Source organism: Lepidochelys kempii, chromosome 7 (assembly GCF_965140285.1).
Source record: "Lepidochelys kempii isolate rLepKem1 chromosome 7, rLepKem1.hap1, whole genome shotgun sequence".
NCBI lineage: Eukaryota > Metazoa > Chordata > Testudines > Cheloniidae > Lepidochelys > Lepidochelys kempii.
The window spans coordinates 97,757,334-97,771,915 of record NC_136386.1 but is presented as its reverse complement, the minus strand read 5'-3'; the positions used below and the strand labels follow the sequence as shown (position 1 = coordinate 97,771,915).

General features: G+C 44.2%; 1 protein-coding gene across 5 annotated transcripts in view; it reads left to right on the top strand.

Annotated features, from left to right (window-relative positions):
* PWWP2B (PWWP domain containing 2B) overlaps window positions 1-14,582 on the top strand; it is a 45,338-nt gene that overhangs the window by 18,078 nt on the left and 12,678 nt on the right. For 4 of the 5 annotated variants that reach the window (XM_073353969.1, XM_073353967.2, XM_073353968.2 and 1 more), the window contains exon 3: window positions 391-2,050. In XM_073353969.1, coding sequence (XP_073210070.1) covers window positions 391-2,032 — 1,642 coding nt within the window. In that variant the 3' untranslated portion in view covers window positions 2,033-2,050. Of the gene's footprint in view, window positions 1-390; window positions 2,051-3,178; window positions 4,815-14,582 lie in introns of those variants that run through there. The other variant, XM_073353971.2, reaches the window with a different exon arrangement.

Genomic DNA, 14,582 nt, shown 5'->3' with positions numbered 1-14,582 from the left:
ATCTTTTCCATGCTATTACTGGCCTGTTGAGTGTGGCTGTGATAGGAGTAAAGTACTTGTTCTGGATTGTGTGAATGGTGCTAGACTAGAAACAAAACATGCACACACTTCACTAATACAGTGGTAAGGCTGAGAATTCAGTGCACAGGTCACTTTGGACTTTCCACCCAAAAAGTGGATTATACACTCTATACATTTGGAGATGGCACTTTCTCAACAGGATAAAATTAGCTGCTGTTTAAAAATGAGGGGAAAATGTTGACCTCTTAGTGCATTGGGCAAATATTCTTTCAGAAAATGGCATTTTTGGTAAGTTTTAATTTTTGTCAAAGAAATCTCTGTTTTCAAACAGCTCTGATTTGTGTATTTTTTTTCCCCACACTGCTATAGGTCTGGCTTGCTCTGTCTTCCACCACCTTCGTTGCCAAAGCAAGAGGACCCTCCTACTGATGCTTGCACTAACTGGATTCCTGAAAACAGACGGGCTGCGAAGGGTGAGATGGAGTCCCAGCTTTCTAGTGAAAAACCTCCCAAAGGAAACAATGATGAACAGGTTCCTCCTCTTTTGCCACCTCCATCGCCAGGCAATGTTCCTCCTTACCCGCCCTATTTTGAGGGAGCTCCTTTTCCTCCTCCCTTATGGTTAAGACACACATATAACCAGTGGGTTCCTCAGCCACCACCAAGGACTATAAAGAGGACAAAAAGACGGTTGTCACGAAATAGAGACCCAGGAAGGCTTATCATGAGCACTATTAGGCTGAGGCCCAGGCAAGTGCTCTGTGAAAAATGTAAAAATACTCTGAACCCAGAGGAAGTGAACTACAAAGCCAGGCAAAATGCTAAAACAAGGAGGAAGCTAAGCATTCAGGATAAGGAGCAAAAAAAGCACAGTGATTCTGATTCTGTAGAGAAAAGGAACAAAAGAGAAAAGAGGGAGGAAGACAAATTTTCTGGGGAATTAGTGCATCGAACTCCAGTTATAAAAATATCCTACAGCACACCACAAGGTAAAGGTGAAGTAGTGAAAATTCCCTCCCGGATTCATGGATCAGTTAAACCATTTTGTCCACAGCGGATATTGCAGAATGGAGGGGAGGACCAAGAGGAGAACCGAGACTCTGAACGATATCAGGAAACCAAATGTTTTATGGATAAGTCGGCAAGCAGCCAACTTGCTTCCATTCCAAAACTGAAATTAACTAGGCCTGTGCATTCCAATGCAGATGTTCCACCTCCAAAAATCAGACTGAAACCCCATCGAATAAATGATGGTCAGAGTGTTTCCATTTATAAAGCAGAACTTATTGATGAGATAAATGTCCTTCAGAGTAGCAGAGAGTCCAATCCTGCTGCATTTTACACTGATGAATCTGCAGATAGAAGTTTAGCAGAGATGTCTTCAGGGAGTTCAGGTGAAGATGATGACTTCAAAAGATTTCCCCAAGGTAAAGATGGACATGATAACTTGGCTTTTCTTATGAATTATCGTAAAAGGAAGGCAGATTCTTCTAGTTTATCAGTGTGTAGCAATGACAGTCTAGATGAATCCAAATCCTCTAGTTCAGAAGTAACATCACCAGAAATGTGTGACTTTTTACCTGGTGATGATGCATCTGTTTCTTCATCTTCAAAAGATGACCGTAAAATTGTGCCACCATTAACAGTTAGACTACATACACAGAGTGTCTCTAAATGTGTCACTGAAGATGGAAGAACTGTTTCAGTGGGGGATATTGTTTGGGGTAAAATTCATGGTTTCCCATGGTGGCCGGCACGTGTTCTTGACATAAACCTTAGCCAGAAGGAAAATGGAGAACCTTCCTGGCGAGAAGCTAAAGTATCATGGTTTGGTTCTCCAACAACCTCATTCTTATCTGTTTCAAAACTCTCTCCTTTCTCTGAATCTTTCAAACTGAGATTTAATCGTAAGAAGAAAGGGATGTATCGGAAAGCTATTACAGAAGCTGCAAAGGCAGTAGAGCATCTGACCCCAGAAATAAGAGATCTCTTAACCCAGTTTGAAACATAACTTTGCCTCCAGTACCAGGTGAGTGCATACTGGATTGATGCTACCTGTACTAACATTCTTGTACAGATTGCATTTGTCTTCTTGTCATGTCTGTTCTTATTTCTTTGTTTTGTCTTTGAGTTGCCTAAAAGATCAGGGTTAAACTTCTTATTCAGAGGTCTAGAAACACATGTTTAAGTGACCTTTCAGAAGGGTGAGAACCTTTAGCTCTCACAGACTTCAGTGAGACTCGCAGGAAGCAGCCTCTTAATTCTAGTAGGGGACTATGGGCCAATTTATTGCTGTGGGGAAAGGAGCATTGTTGCTCAGGGTGGCCCCATACTACCTCCCAACCAGCTTTGCTAGTGTACCATCTGGACAGATGAGGGAACAGACATGTAATTACGTGGGATTCTAAATGTGGGTATGTGAGAAGCAGACTCATGCAGTCTTGTTTTGACTCTGACAATGACATTGTAGGTAAGTGACTTGACTGTCTCTGTTTTGCCATCTAAGTACATATCGGTGTAATAATACTTGCCTACCACACAAGGGTGTAATGGGTATTGACTGACCGTACTTATGTGCTAAAATTCATCCTGCTGTGGCTGAAGACCTAGTGGCCCCTAGGCCCTTAGCTGTTTTGGTTAACTGTCCCTTGAAAAAACACTTTCATAAATGATAACTTACATGTAGACACTATACAAGCAGCTGGCTTTAATAATCAAAGATGCTCACGATGGCCCTCTCTCCACCCCCTTCATTCTTCTCAAAGTCTAACAGTCCACTTGGGTTTGCTTCCTTCTGCAAAAGATATTCTCTTCTCCATGTGTCTCACTTTAAACTACAATAATCACATCCGACTACTTGTCCTAAAGCTAAGAACAAAACACTTGGTTCCTTTTTCTCTGGCAACTTCCTGAAAGTACAATGCCCTGAGTACCACTGAGAGAAGGTGGAAGGACATCAACATAGTAATCAGTTCTTGGGAAACAGCTGAGAGCATAATATTGGTTCTCCTATGTGATTGAAGAAGAGATACTTTTTCTCTTACTTTTAAGTTGTAATATGTGTCTCTGTTGTGATCAGTCTTCAGTGTTTAAAATTACAAAATGTAGCGCAAACTCAAATAGCTCTATTATTTCAATTTCAATTTGCATTTTATAGGGCCTGTCCCTGCTTCAATTGAAGTCCATGGCAAAACTCCTGGTGACATTGAATAAGATCAAGATTTGTCTCTTGGCATCCTGCTGATGGTGGCTATCATGCTAAACATGACCACATGCATGACACTTACAGATTGGGACCCCAGTGAAATATTATTAAACCAGGATACAAACTAACTCTTTTTTTTTCTCTGAAATCACAATTCTAACTGTTAGAAAAACTTTTCCTCTTTTAAAATGTAGTTTTGTGCTCTGGCTCCCACAGAACTCAGTACTGGTTCATCACTTTGTCCCTTATTTTCCTCATTTGCCTTATTTAAGAAATGCATACACAAGCCAATGATTTTTTTTTCCAAGTTTCTAGCATGAGGAAGCTTACTCGTGATTATAGCAATATTTGACTCAACACTTCAGCTATTGGGACTAAGCTGGTAAATGTTTGTATAATTCTGAGGCAGGCAGGTTTGATCTAGAGGAAAATGAAGGGAAATTCTGCTGACAGTTTGCTTTTGCAAACTTATTCTGGATAGTTAAATCTTGAAAAACTGCACTAAGGAGAAGCACTGGAAATTCTCTTTCATCCTCCATCAAATGTCACCAGTTTATTTACCTGAATGTGAGAGAGACCCAGAATTCTCCCTCTTTCTTTGTACCATGACCATTGTGCCAAATTCCTCACTTCTCCTAGGTAAAAACCTGAATTGATCTTAGAAAGGCCTTAAGGTATTCCTGGAAACTTTCTTTATCTTCTCTCTACCCAAGTGCCATATCTGACTCACCTTTTCAGTCTTTCTGCTAAAATTATCTGTCAGTCTCCATGAGAAAATAACTGTCTGCTAACTACAATAGTTACATGCATCTGACGAAGTAGATATTCACCCACAAAAGCTTATGCTTCAATACGTCTGTTAGTCTGTAAGGTGCCACAGGACTCTTTGCCGCTATCTGCTAACTGTGCCACAACCTAATCCTGTACCAACCAGGAGGCAGCCATCACATCTGAGGACTTGTAAGGAGGGAAAGGGGCAGGAGATCAAAGGTCATCATCACTTGGATCTTCAGTATGACATTATACTGCTCCTACACTGGATTTTTCTTGTTTGTGGCTCCTTTTTTCCCCATTGTGTCTTGCTTTTACATAATTTTTATGACATGCATCAATAACTAGATGATACCGTATTTGAATACCTTGTCTAAAACTAGCTTTCTGTCCCTTCAATGGGACAGAATTTCATTGCTTTCTGTGAATTTTCTTAAGACAACTGAAGTTTTTTCACCACTTTTTGGTAACTGACGACTTCTTTTCCTTTTAGTTGCTATAGGTCACAGTGGCTCAGTTACTGTTGCAATCAGTCGTGCCAGGAAAAACTTGTTTGTGTTGTAAATCAAAGTGTGTCTTGATTGTTTTAGAATGTTCAGAGGTGAATCTTCTATGTCTCTGATACGGTAATTAACAAGATTACGTAGCCATACTTGTAATAACACACTTTGTGCCATTGCAGAAATGGGCCCATTAATAGTTGGGTAAGGGGAGGTCTGTTTACAAACCAAATCCAATAGAACCACATAACATTTATAACAAGGAGTCCGGTGGCACCTTAAAGATTTAACAGATTTATTTGGACATAAGCTTTCCTGGGTAAAAAAAACCCCCACTTCTTCAGATGGGGTTTTTTTTTTTTTTTTTACCCACGAAAGCTTATGCCCAAATAAATCTGTCTTTAAGGTGCCACTGGACTCCTCCGTTGTTTTTGTGGATACAGACTAACATGGCTAGCCCTCTGATACTTGGCCCACAACATTTATGTTTACAATTAAAGTAATTGATATGATCCGACTAGATCAATAAGTAAAACAGTCACTCACCTGTCACAAGTGTTCTACTGTTAACCTTCTCAAATATCTTAGGTGGCTTCTGGCCTATAGGGGATGGAGAACACATTGGGGAGTTACTGGAGACCTCAATATAAAGCAGAGGTGGGCAAACTACATTCCGTGGACCACATCCGGCTTGTGGGACCATCCTGCCCAGCCCCTTGAGCTCCTGGCCTGGGAGGCTAGCCCCCAGCCCTCCCCTGCTGTCCGTTTCTCTCTCCTCCACCCTCCCCCCCGCCTCAGCTCGCTGTGCCACCAGCACACTGGGCGGCGGGGCTGTGAGCTCCTGCCGGGCAGCATGGCTGCGAGAGCTGCCAGCCTGTCCCAGTGCTCTAGGCTGTGCAGCGGCGTGGTTGGCTCTGGCCAGGTGGCATGGCTGCCAGTCCTGGTGCTCTGAGCAGCATGGTAAGGGAGTGGAGAGTAGGAGGGTTGGATAGGGGGCAGTCAGAGGACAGAGCAGGGGGTGGTTGGATAGGCATGGGAGTCCCGGGGGCCTGTCAGAGGTAGGGGTGTGGATAGGGTCCAGGTCGGTCAGGGGAAGTTGGTTAGGGGGTGTTGGGGTCCTCGGAGGGGGTGGTCAGGGGACAAGGCGCAGGGAGGGTTGGATGGGTCAGGGGTTCTGAGGGGGGCAGTCAGGGTGTGGGCAGTGGGAGGGGGCGGATAGGGGTGGGGGCCAGGCTGTTTGGGGAGGCACAGCCTTCCCTACCAGCCCTCCATACAGTTTTAGAACCCCAGTGTGGCCCTTAGGCCAAAAAGTTTGCCCACCCCTGATATAACATCTACAAATGCAAAATAAGCTGAATACACGTGGATTCACTTAATACTAGAGCTGATCAAATAATGTTAACCATATCTAACTAAATTATTTTACCAATTATTACAAAACAAAACTTCCAGTTGGCAAGGTTAATTAGCCCTACTTTTTGCTTCCCCTGCAAAATGTACTTTGAGTAGAGAGTTAACCTTGTCATTAAATTGCCAATAAAAATATGGCAACGGGGAAAAAGCAAGGCAGAGTAGTAACCTGTAAAATCTAATTTCATAAGACACTCTTGATTCAGCAGATAGGGAAAAAATCTCCCATTAAACATGTTCCCATGCCTCTTTGCAGCTGTCTTTGATATACAGGCATAACTTGCTGTTGAGAACTGGTGGCTTCATAAATATCTTTTGCACTGTAACTAAATGCTTGTAATAAACAGATTCTTATTTCAGTGGTATGTTTGTTTTGGTAAGCATTGAAACTCGGACCAAGTTTGGTGATTTTGCTTTTAAGATTAAAGTTTTTTGTAGTTGCTACTGAAAATTAGCTGGACAAGTCCTGAAAATAATGGCAGTGTCAGAACAGTGGATGATATTTAACCTTAAATCTAAATCCCTATTTACAGCAGGCCTGCTTGAAGGCCTGCGTAGAGCGTTTTAGCAAGGGTCATGTTGTAAATGGGAGTGTTTAATGGGGGTTGGGAGCCAAAATGTAGTCAAGTCTTCTGCCAGGATTGCTTTTGAAGGCAGACCTCCTTGGGGTAGGGTGGGGAGAAAAGTGTGGGAAGATGGTTACCTCAAACTGTGTTCTGTGTAAAACCGAAAATATGGATCTGGCTTTGTCTTGAGCAAAGGCAAGCCTGTATTCACTTGCTGAAGTCCCAAGTGGAGCTGAAGTTGCACTGTTATCACTTTTGGCATAGCTTACTTTTAAGCAAGCTTGCAGCAATTCTTGGTTCTGCCACTTTCAGATTATTTGAGCAAAACCAGATCAGGTTCCAAGGATGTAACCAAGTTATATTTATTGACTTGGCTTATGAAAATAATTCCATATTCTCCCCCAGCCCTCTTGTAGGAGTTCATCACTAGTGTTGAAGACACTTATGAAATCACCGATAGAGGATATTAATGGGTAAATGGGTCTTCAGCGTGACTGGCTTTCTTTAACGTCGGAAACAAAACCACTGAAGATGTATCTGTGGTTGAGGGAGAGGGGTGCAGCATATATGTACCTAGATAGAAACATGTTTCACATAACTTAATTTTACAAATGCATGTATCATCATATTTCTCTTTATTAACTCAGATTTTACACATGAAGCAAATTCATGGAGTATTGATCCATTGAATAGTAAACAACACTTTTATCACCACAGTAAAAAGTTCCAATATTTCTTTAAGGTCTTGTGGTACATGGGTCTCCTCATTATCTATCTTTCTTTCTTTTTTTTCTTGCTGCTATCCCAGGGGCGGGCAAACTTTTTGGCCTGAGGGCCACATCGGGTTTCCAAAATTGTATGGAGGGCCAATTAGGGGAGGCTGTATCTCCCCAAACAGCCAGGCCTGGCCTGGCTCCCGCCTCCTATCTGACATTTTGCCCCTCCCCTCCCACTTATCGCCCCCTGACGGCTCTCCTGGGACTCCTACCCCATCCACCACCCTCTGCTCCCTGACCGGCCCTGGAACCCCTGACTGCCCCCTGCCACACCATCCAACCCCCCTATTCCCAACCACTATCCACTCCCCTGCCCTCTATCCAACCCCCGATTCCTTACCATGCTGCCTGGAGCACGGGTGGCTGGCAGTGCTACGGCCATGCCTGCCAGAGCACTGGGTCAGGCTGTGCCTCCCAGGCCAGGAGCTCAGGGGCTAGGTAGGAGGGTCCCGCGGGCTGGACGTGGCCCGTGGGCAGTAGCTTGCCCACCTCCGTGCTATCCTCTTGTTTGTGAATTGCAATGAATTTTAGGTAGCGTGATCACCTTAATATTAGAACCAGAATTTTTTGGATTTGCCATAACCTCCAAATGTTCAGATGCTTATTCACATCCCCTCCTGCCATTCTCTGTCTTCAGCTTCTTGCCTGGAAATGGCTTCAGCCTAATTCTTCTCCCGAAGAGCGGAAGCTGCAAAGAGGAAGTGTATTGTCCTCCCAGCCCCGGCCCTCTTTGAGGGGAGATGCTATGCCCCTCCTTCATCTCTGCATTCTCCGTGTATTCAGGGGCATTTTGAATTTTAGGACGTACCCATTCTCTCTGTGGGTATATCTACGCTTCAGCTGGGGGAGTGCTTCCCAGCTCAGGTGGGGAGAGATGCACTAGCGCATTAACACTAGTGCAGCGGGGAGCAGCATGGGTGGTGGCTTAGGCGAGCCAGCTGAGTACAAACCAGCGCAGACCCCCTAGGTATGTACGCAGGCCGCTAGCTTGCCCTGCCGCCTGTGCTGTCTTCTAGCACGCTAGCTCAAGCAGAGCGAGCGTGTCTGTCTGCCCACCCTGGGGGACGGGCTCCCAGCTGCAGCATTAGCTATCCCTGAAGAAGAGGAATCCTGCCTATTCCTAGGTCCCCATCCCTGGTAGCTCATTCCTGCTTTTGAAGGAGGTGGGGTCAGTGTTTATGGGAGCACAGATCCTGACTGTAGAGCAGCAGGTAACAGGCAGAGAACAATCTTGGAGTAGCGGAGGGGAGTAAGCAGCAGTCTGCCTCATGCTCTGATCGGTGGCCCCCTAATAGCGGGGGAGGTGTCTCCCTCTGCTCCCCCCTCATATTTTTATATATATATATGAACAGCTTAGCTAGTTGCCAAGGTCTACATACGCTCAGCTTTGGATTCAAACACTTGGCGAGCCTAGCAGTGCACCTGCAGTAGGATTGTAGGAGCATATATCAGAAGATGCCAAAAATGTTAGAACAAACTGACTCAGAGATCTACTCTATGGGTTACGAAATGGGTGGCCAGCTCAACAAGTGAGTGTGAGAATTACAATTCTATAGTCATTTGGAAAAATGGAGGCCAGAGGCTGCTCGGGTCAACTAAAGTTCAGAGTGTGGGATGGCAAACGTTCATATCAAAATCTCATCTGGGTTGACCTACCTACGAGTCACTCATGACTTGAGGATGAGATTGGTTTTAGTCTGATTTCAGTAATGTGTTTTTGAGACTGTCTGGGGTTTTGTTTTTGCGTGCATGTGTTTTTTTTCTTTGCTACCTTGACTGATTCACAATGGGCTAGAGCTAGTCAAAAAAAATACCAAATCTTGATTCTTTTTTTGGTGAACAGTATACACTTCTGTGCAAAGCTTTTGTGAAAAATGTATGCTGTTTGAGCAGTTCTGACACGCTGACCACACGTTCATGAGAAACATTTACTAATATATATGGAGGGGAGTTATCCTATGTTGCAAGCTTTAGTAGTGTAAGCTAGAATTGGGATTGATATAGAGGCAAATATAGATGGGTGTTCTAGTTGCAGTGACTGAGGCAGTGTGTGTTTGAGCTCTGGTCTATAGCTGTGAACTGTTCCTTAAACATAAGAAAATATCCTTCTTGCACTCTTTGGTCTCTGCTTGTCTTTTATGATAGAGAATTTAGGCTGGAAGTTTCATAAACCTGAAACTCCCTGAGCTGAATGGCTTCTCTTCTATACTTCTCCCTAATGCCAAGTACCCCAAGAGCTTTCTACAGCTTTCATACCATAAATGGGTTTGTTAGCATATCCAGGTCTGTTTTTAAATGTTAACTGCCAAACCTATGCATGATATAGCCCATATTAGGCAAACTTCTATGGTAACAGGCTGCCCAAAAGCATTGTATGCACCTGTAAGAAGCACAAAGAACCTCAATATGGAAATCAGAACTCAGGGGGAAGAGCACCTAAGGTACCGTGGCACCTGTGTGGTCCTGGGGTCTGGAAAGGTCCTTGGTGTACCTGTAGACAACCCCAGGGGCCTGGCTAAGTTAGAGCAACCCCAGAAGTCTGCTGCATCTCCTGCAGTGATGCACAGAAACTCGGCAGCACTATATGCTGTTGCCTCACCTGTGCCAGGGTGTGTAAGGGGATCCTCAGGAGGCAGCATGATGGCTCTTACTCAGTGTCTGTGCCACAGCAACCTCCCCCAGCTATAGAAGGGGATTTTAGAGCCCCTCCTAAACTCTGGCCTCGTACGCAGCAAAAGAGGTCAGCAGTGAGAGTCTTGCTCACTGTGACTGTGAACACATTTAGGAAAATCCTGCTCCAAATTTATCAGATGCTTCTCTTAAACAACTCACTTTAGTGGGTCTCATGAGCTTTATCTTACCACTTTTTTTTTTTGCTTGTATCCTAGAGTTTTTTGTGGGACAAGAAAGATACCTTCACATACAGTACCTCTAAATATCTGCATTAAATGGCTTTATAGTACTGAGATTCCTTTGGCATTTCACGCCAAGAAATACAGCTCTCTTAACTTGACCTTATTCTCGCCTATATCTCTTTCTACTGGTAATATTTTGTATGGCTGTGATGCTACTAAACTTTAAAACCTACTGTGGCATTTTGTAAGTTAACGCTATTGTTATTTGCTTAATATAACCTTTTTTGTGATGACTGGATCTGTGTATAGCAAAAATGAACCACAGTACATAGACTCCATGTACTAAGTTCTAATAATGTAAAACTGAGTTACAATTTCATTTTCAAAAGAGGTTTCCTGGCATTGTGTGCATATTCTCTGCATTCCTGGCAGAATAAGAAAAAGGGCTGGCAGAGGGACAGTCCTAGGGCCACCTTGACTGAAGCTCCCTTCTGTTGTACACCTGTCTTAGTTTCCCTCCTTTAGATTCCCCAGAAATAGTGCAAAGCCTCTTCCCAAGATAAATATAGCCCTTGTGTAGTTAATTTATGGCCAAAGTCTTGTGCACATACATCATAACAAAACAAGTCCCAATACCATAGTCCAGAATTCCTTTAGCATAGTGCACGCAGCACATGCAACATACAGCTCCAGAGTCCTTCATCACGCCCTGGCTCTCCAGTGCACTCCTCTCTTTTTTCCTTGTACCAAGGCAGCCACCCCAGCCCTTCCTACTTGAGTGCAAGCCCAGTCTTCCCCAGGGGAACCCCTGCAGCACCTCTGCTGGGAGCATCCTTGCACGGGAGCATCCCTCACTCTCTCCCTGGGCCTCACACAGTTCCTCAGGATCCAGCTCTCCAGCCCTGGAGATGTCAGCGGGTAAGCTCCTCAGCAGCTATCCTGCCTTTGGCCTTCTCTGGCCCTTGGCTCCGGCTCTCTCGCTTACAGCTAGCGGGCAATTCCCTCTGCTGCTGATCCTAACTTCAGTTCAGGCTCTTTGGCTTGGGGGTGCAGCCAGCAAATCACTCTTGCTGCTCTCCTGCTTTCTCCCTGCTCCCAAACATAGTTTCCTCGTCAGTTCCTCCTTCAGATTCTCCCTGGCCTTGTAAAGCCTCCAGGTGCTGCCCCACCCTCTTAATTGGTAGCACCTGTTCTGGGACAAGGGACCTGGATCTACTTCATTTACTGGGGCTAGCCATCCTGTGACCGGGACATACACAGCCCTGCTGTGTGACTAGACATTATGGTGGTGGTGAGGATAACTATGTAGTTAAGGTTGTAAAAACTCTTGCTGTTTTTATGTGAAATGACTTTCTGAAACATTTATCTTTTCTGGGCTGAAACTTGCCATGCTTCCTCTCACCAACTCAGACAGCTGATCTGAAACATCAAACTTCATATGTGAACAGTTTAGTCAGCATATGTATGTAGCTACATTTGAGGCAGGGGAGAGCCTCAAAATACATTACAAATGTCTGAGATTGCAGGGCTGCCCATGTGCTGTGGGTTTCCAGACTGTGGTCTGCTGAGCTGGCTAGTTGCAGAGTGCTTGTTGGCTCTCGTGTTTCCAGCTGAGAGTGTGCAGATGGACAGGACATTGGCTCTGTGATTGCAGATGGTCCTGTCTATGGGCCACCTGCCCTCCTAAATTGTGGCTCATGCTGTGGAAAAGTTTTGAGCCCCTGCTGGAGAATAGTCAAGTGGACTGCATGCTCCAAGTGCTCAGGGGGGCACTGTTAACGAATGAGCTATCTACTTACAAGAATTTACAAGTTCAGCTGCTGAAGGAGATTATAAAATTGAAAGGCTTAATGATGCTCCTAGGACATGCAGCAAGCTGTTTTAACTCCAGACTAAGCAGATTATGGCACCATTTGGAGCTGGTGGACTTGCAAAGCTACAGAGAAAAGAACTGGCAAAGCCCTGCCAGCAAAGTTTGTCAACTAGAGGCCAGCTAGCTGTGCAAGGACTCCTGTACCTTGGGAGCTTCAGCCAGTTTGGTCTGGATAAGAGTGCTGACAAGGTCTGCTGGAGAAGCTGTCAGAGACAATGGCTTGCTGAGCAAGCCATTGAGTGCGGAATAGGAATTAACTGTATTGTTGGCCAGTGCAGTTTGTAAAGGGAGCCAGCAGACTAGCTCGATGCTTAAGAATGTGATCAATTGTGCAAGACCAAAGTGCTTTACAGCTCTTCTGTTGAGCTGTGATACTGTGCAGGATCTGAGTGACAGTCAAACGTTGCAGCAGGTAGTGAAGGCAAATGTATCTATTCTCCAGATGACCACGAGTTTTGTTTTATGAGGATTCTTGTGATCAGTTTGTGACTGCAGTTCAAGGAATTTATAAACTCAGTTGGCAAAGTTTAAGACAGTTGTTAACTGCATAAGTCAAATTTCTGAAGACTTTCCTTTAGACATTTACACTGAAATCCAAGTGCAGACACCAGATATGCAAGATGGAGAGAAAAATCTCATTTAATTGGGTTTCTGTTTTCACTTGTGTAATGTTGCAGCGAGTGAAGTGAGCTGGTTTATAGGATCTCAGGTACAGGAATTGCTGCAGAACTATGTTTTGAGATGGGACTTGTGTTGAAAAATAAGGGAGATAAGGCCATTCCAAAAGGAGTCCTGTTTTCTGTGGATGCCCTCCAGTAAGGGTCAAAGCCTCATTTTTTTAAACCTCTTACTTTCCAGGTGTCTGCTTAAATACTGCACTAAAAACACTTGTCAAGTCACGCCACAAAGTGAATGCTGTACAAGTGAGCAATATAAATAACTTTTGATTTTTTTTTAAACTCTAGAACCAATTCTGTGTGCATACTTTCCTTGCTACCTGTTGGGGAAGGAGAGAAGAGATTTGGATATGTGGTAGTAAAAATAGAAATGTTAAGGCTACTCCAGGTGCTGTCACATGGGACTTGATTGTGAAGGGATGGAGTTTAGTATAGAAATGCATAATTTCCACACTTTTACTTGAGTGGCACATTGATAGTAGTCTGTTTTTAACATCAATGCAAGATTTCTTTAATTGTCAGTTTTTAATTTGGCATGAATTGGAACAGAATGATTTAAAGATTTTTGTTTCATTAGGCAATGGCTGTTTGCAAGTCTCCTAATCCCCTTCTTTGTCTTTTCCACACAAGTGCCTATAACTGACATTGTGACAGGATTACTAATATTGCTGAAGGACAATGCCTGCCTGCATCAATCTCTAAAACCAGAGCGACTTGATCTATTTTTGTTTGTGTAAAAATAAATAAATAAACAAAGCCAGCAATAGAAAGTAGATTAGAATGTGCCATTTATAGTTCAACCTTCAACGTGTGCCTTCATTTTGCACCTTTCAGTTTTAAGTGTGTGTGTGTGTGTGTGTGTGTGTGTGAGCTTTTCCTAGGAAAACATACTTCGGATCTATTGTTGCATTAACTTGTTACGTGGATCTCTATTGTGTATTCTCATTCTTAGTGCTTGAAAAATCATTCCCACAAACAGGTTGTAAGACTTTCCCGAGTGAGTCAGAGTGGAGCTTCAGCTATCAATTTTTGGCGAATTTATGCTTTCACAAAATAAAACAAAAATAACTAGCCCTTTAACCAATGGAAATTTGCCTTTCCACATCTGCAGAGGGCTTAGCTAGCAGCAGCAGTATGGAATTCTGCTGTGACAGCAGTGAAATGTCAAAGAATCCTATCCCACTCATGCTGCTGCTGGACTCTTCTGTGATGAGGGGTGTAGCTTGTCAGGCCGTTAGACTGTAGTTCTGAATAGTAGTGTCGTAGGTTGGCATCTTAGCGTGCCCCATCCTGGATCCTGCAGGCACCCCACCCTTCAAGATTTTTCAAGAATGCTTCCCCAACACAGAGTGGGTTATGCAGTGGATTAAGTTATTAGGGTGGTCCCCTCAAATCATAGAATCTCAGGGTTGGAAGGGACCTCAGGAGGTCATCTAGTCCAACCCCCTGCTCAAAGCAGGACCAATCCCCAATTTTTGCCCCCAAAAAATTGTTAAATAACAAAATAAAGTTCAATACAATAATGCTAAAGGTTCCGGCTCTGCCATCTTCTATGACTCTAGGCTGATCATCACCCTCAGTTGTTTCCTTCAGGCTTGGGGGCTCTCCAGCTTCTCCTGGGAGTCTCCTATTAGAGTTCAGAAGCTCAGACGAAGCAAGAACATAAACAAAATCCACTTGCCCAGGGCTTTATAAAGATTTTGCATCCCTTCTGGCACCCTGCCCTTTGTGTGGGCCATAGGGGTCCTCCCCTGGGCCTTCCCCTTGCTCCAGAGTCTTTCTCCCCTACCTAGGCCTCCTGACTTCTGGCTGGTCTCAGTGTTCCCGGGGAACAGGCAGTGAGAGCCTCCTGTCTGTGCTCCCTCCCTCTCTCTTCCCTGATTCTCAGGTCTAACTTACCCAGCCTCTGCCCACAGGGCCCAGGTGCT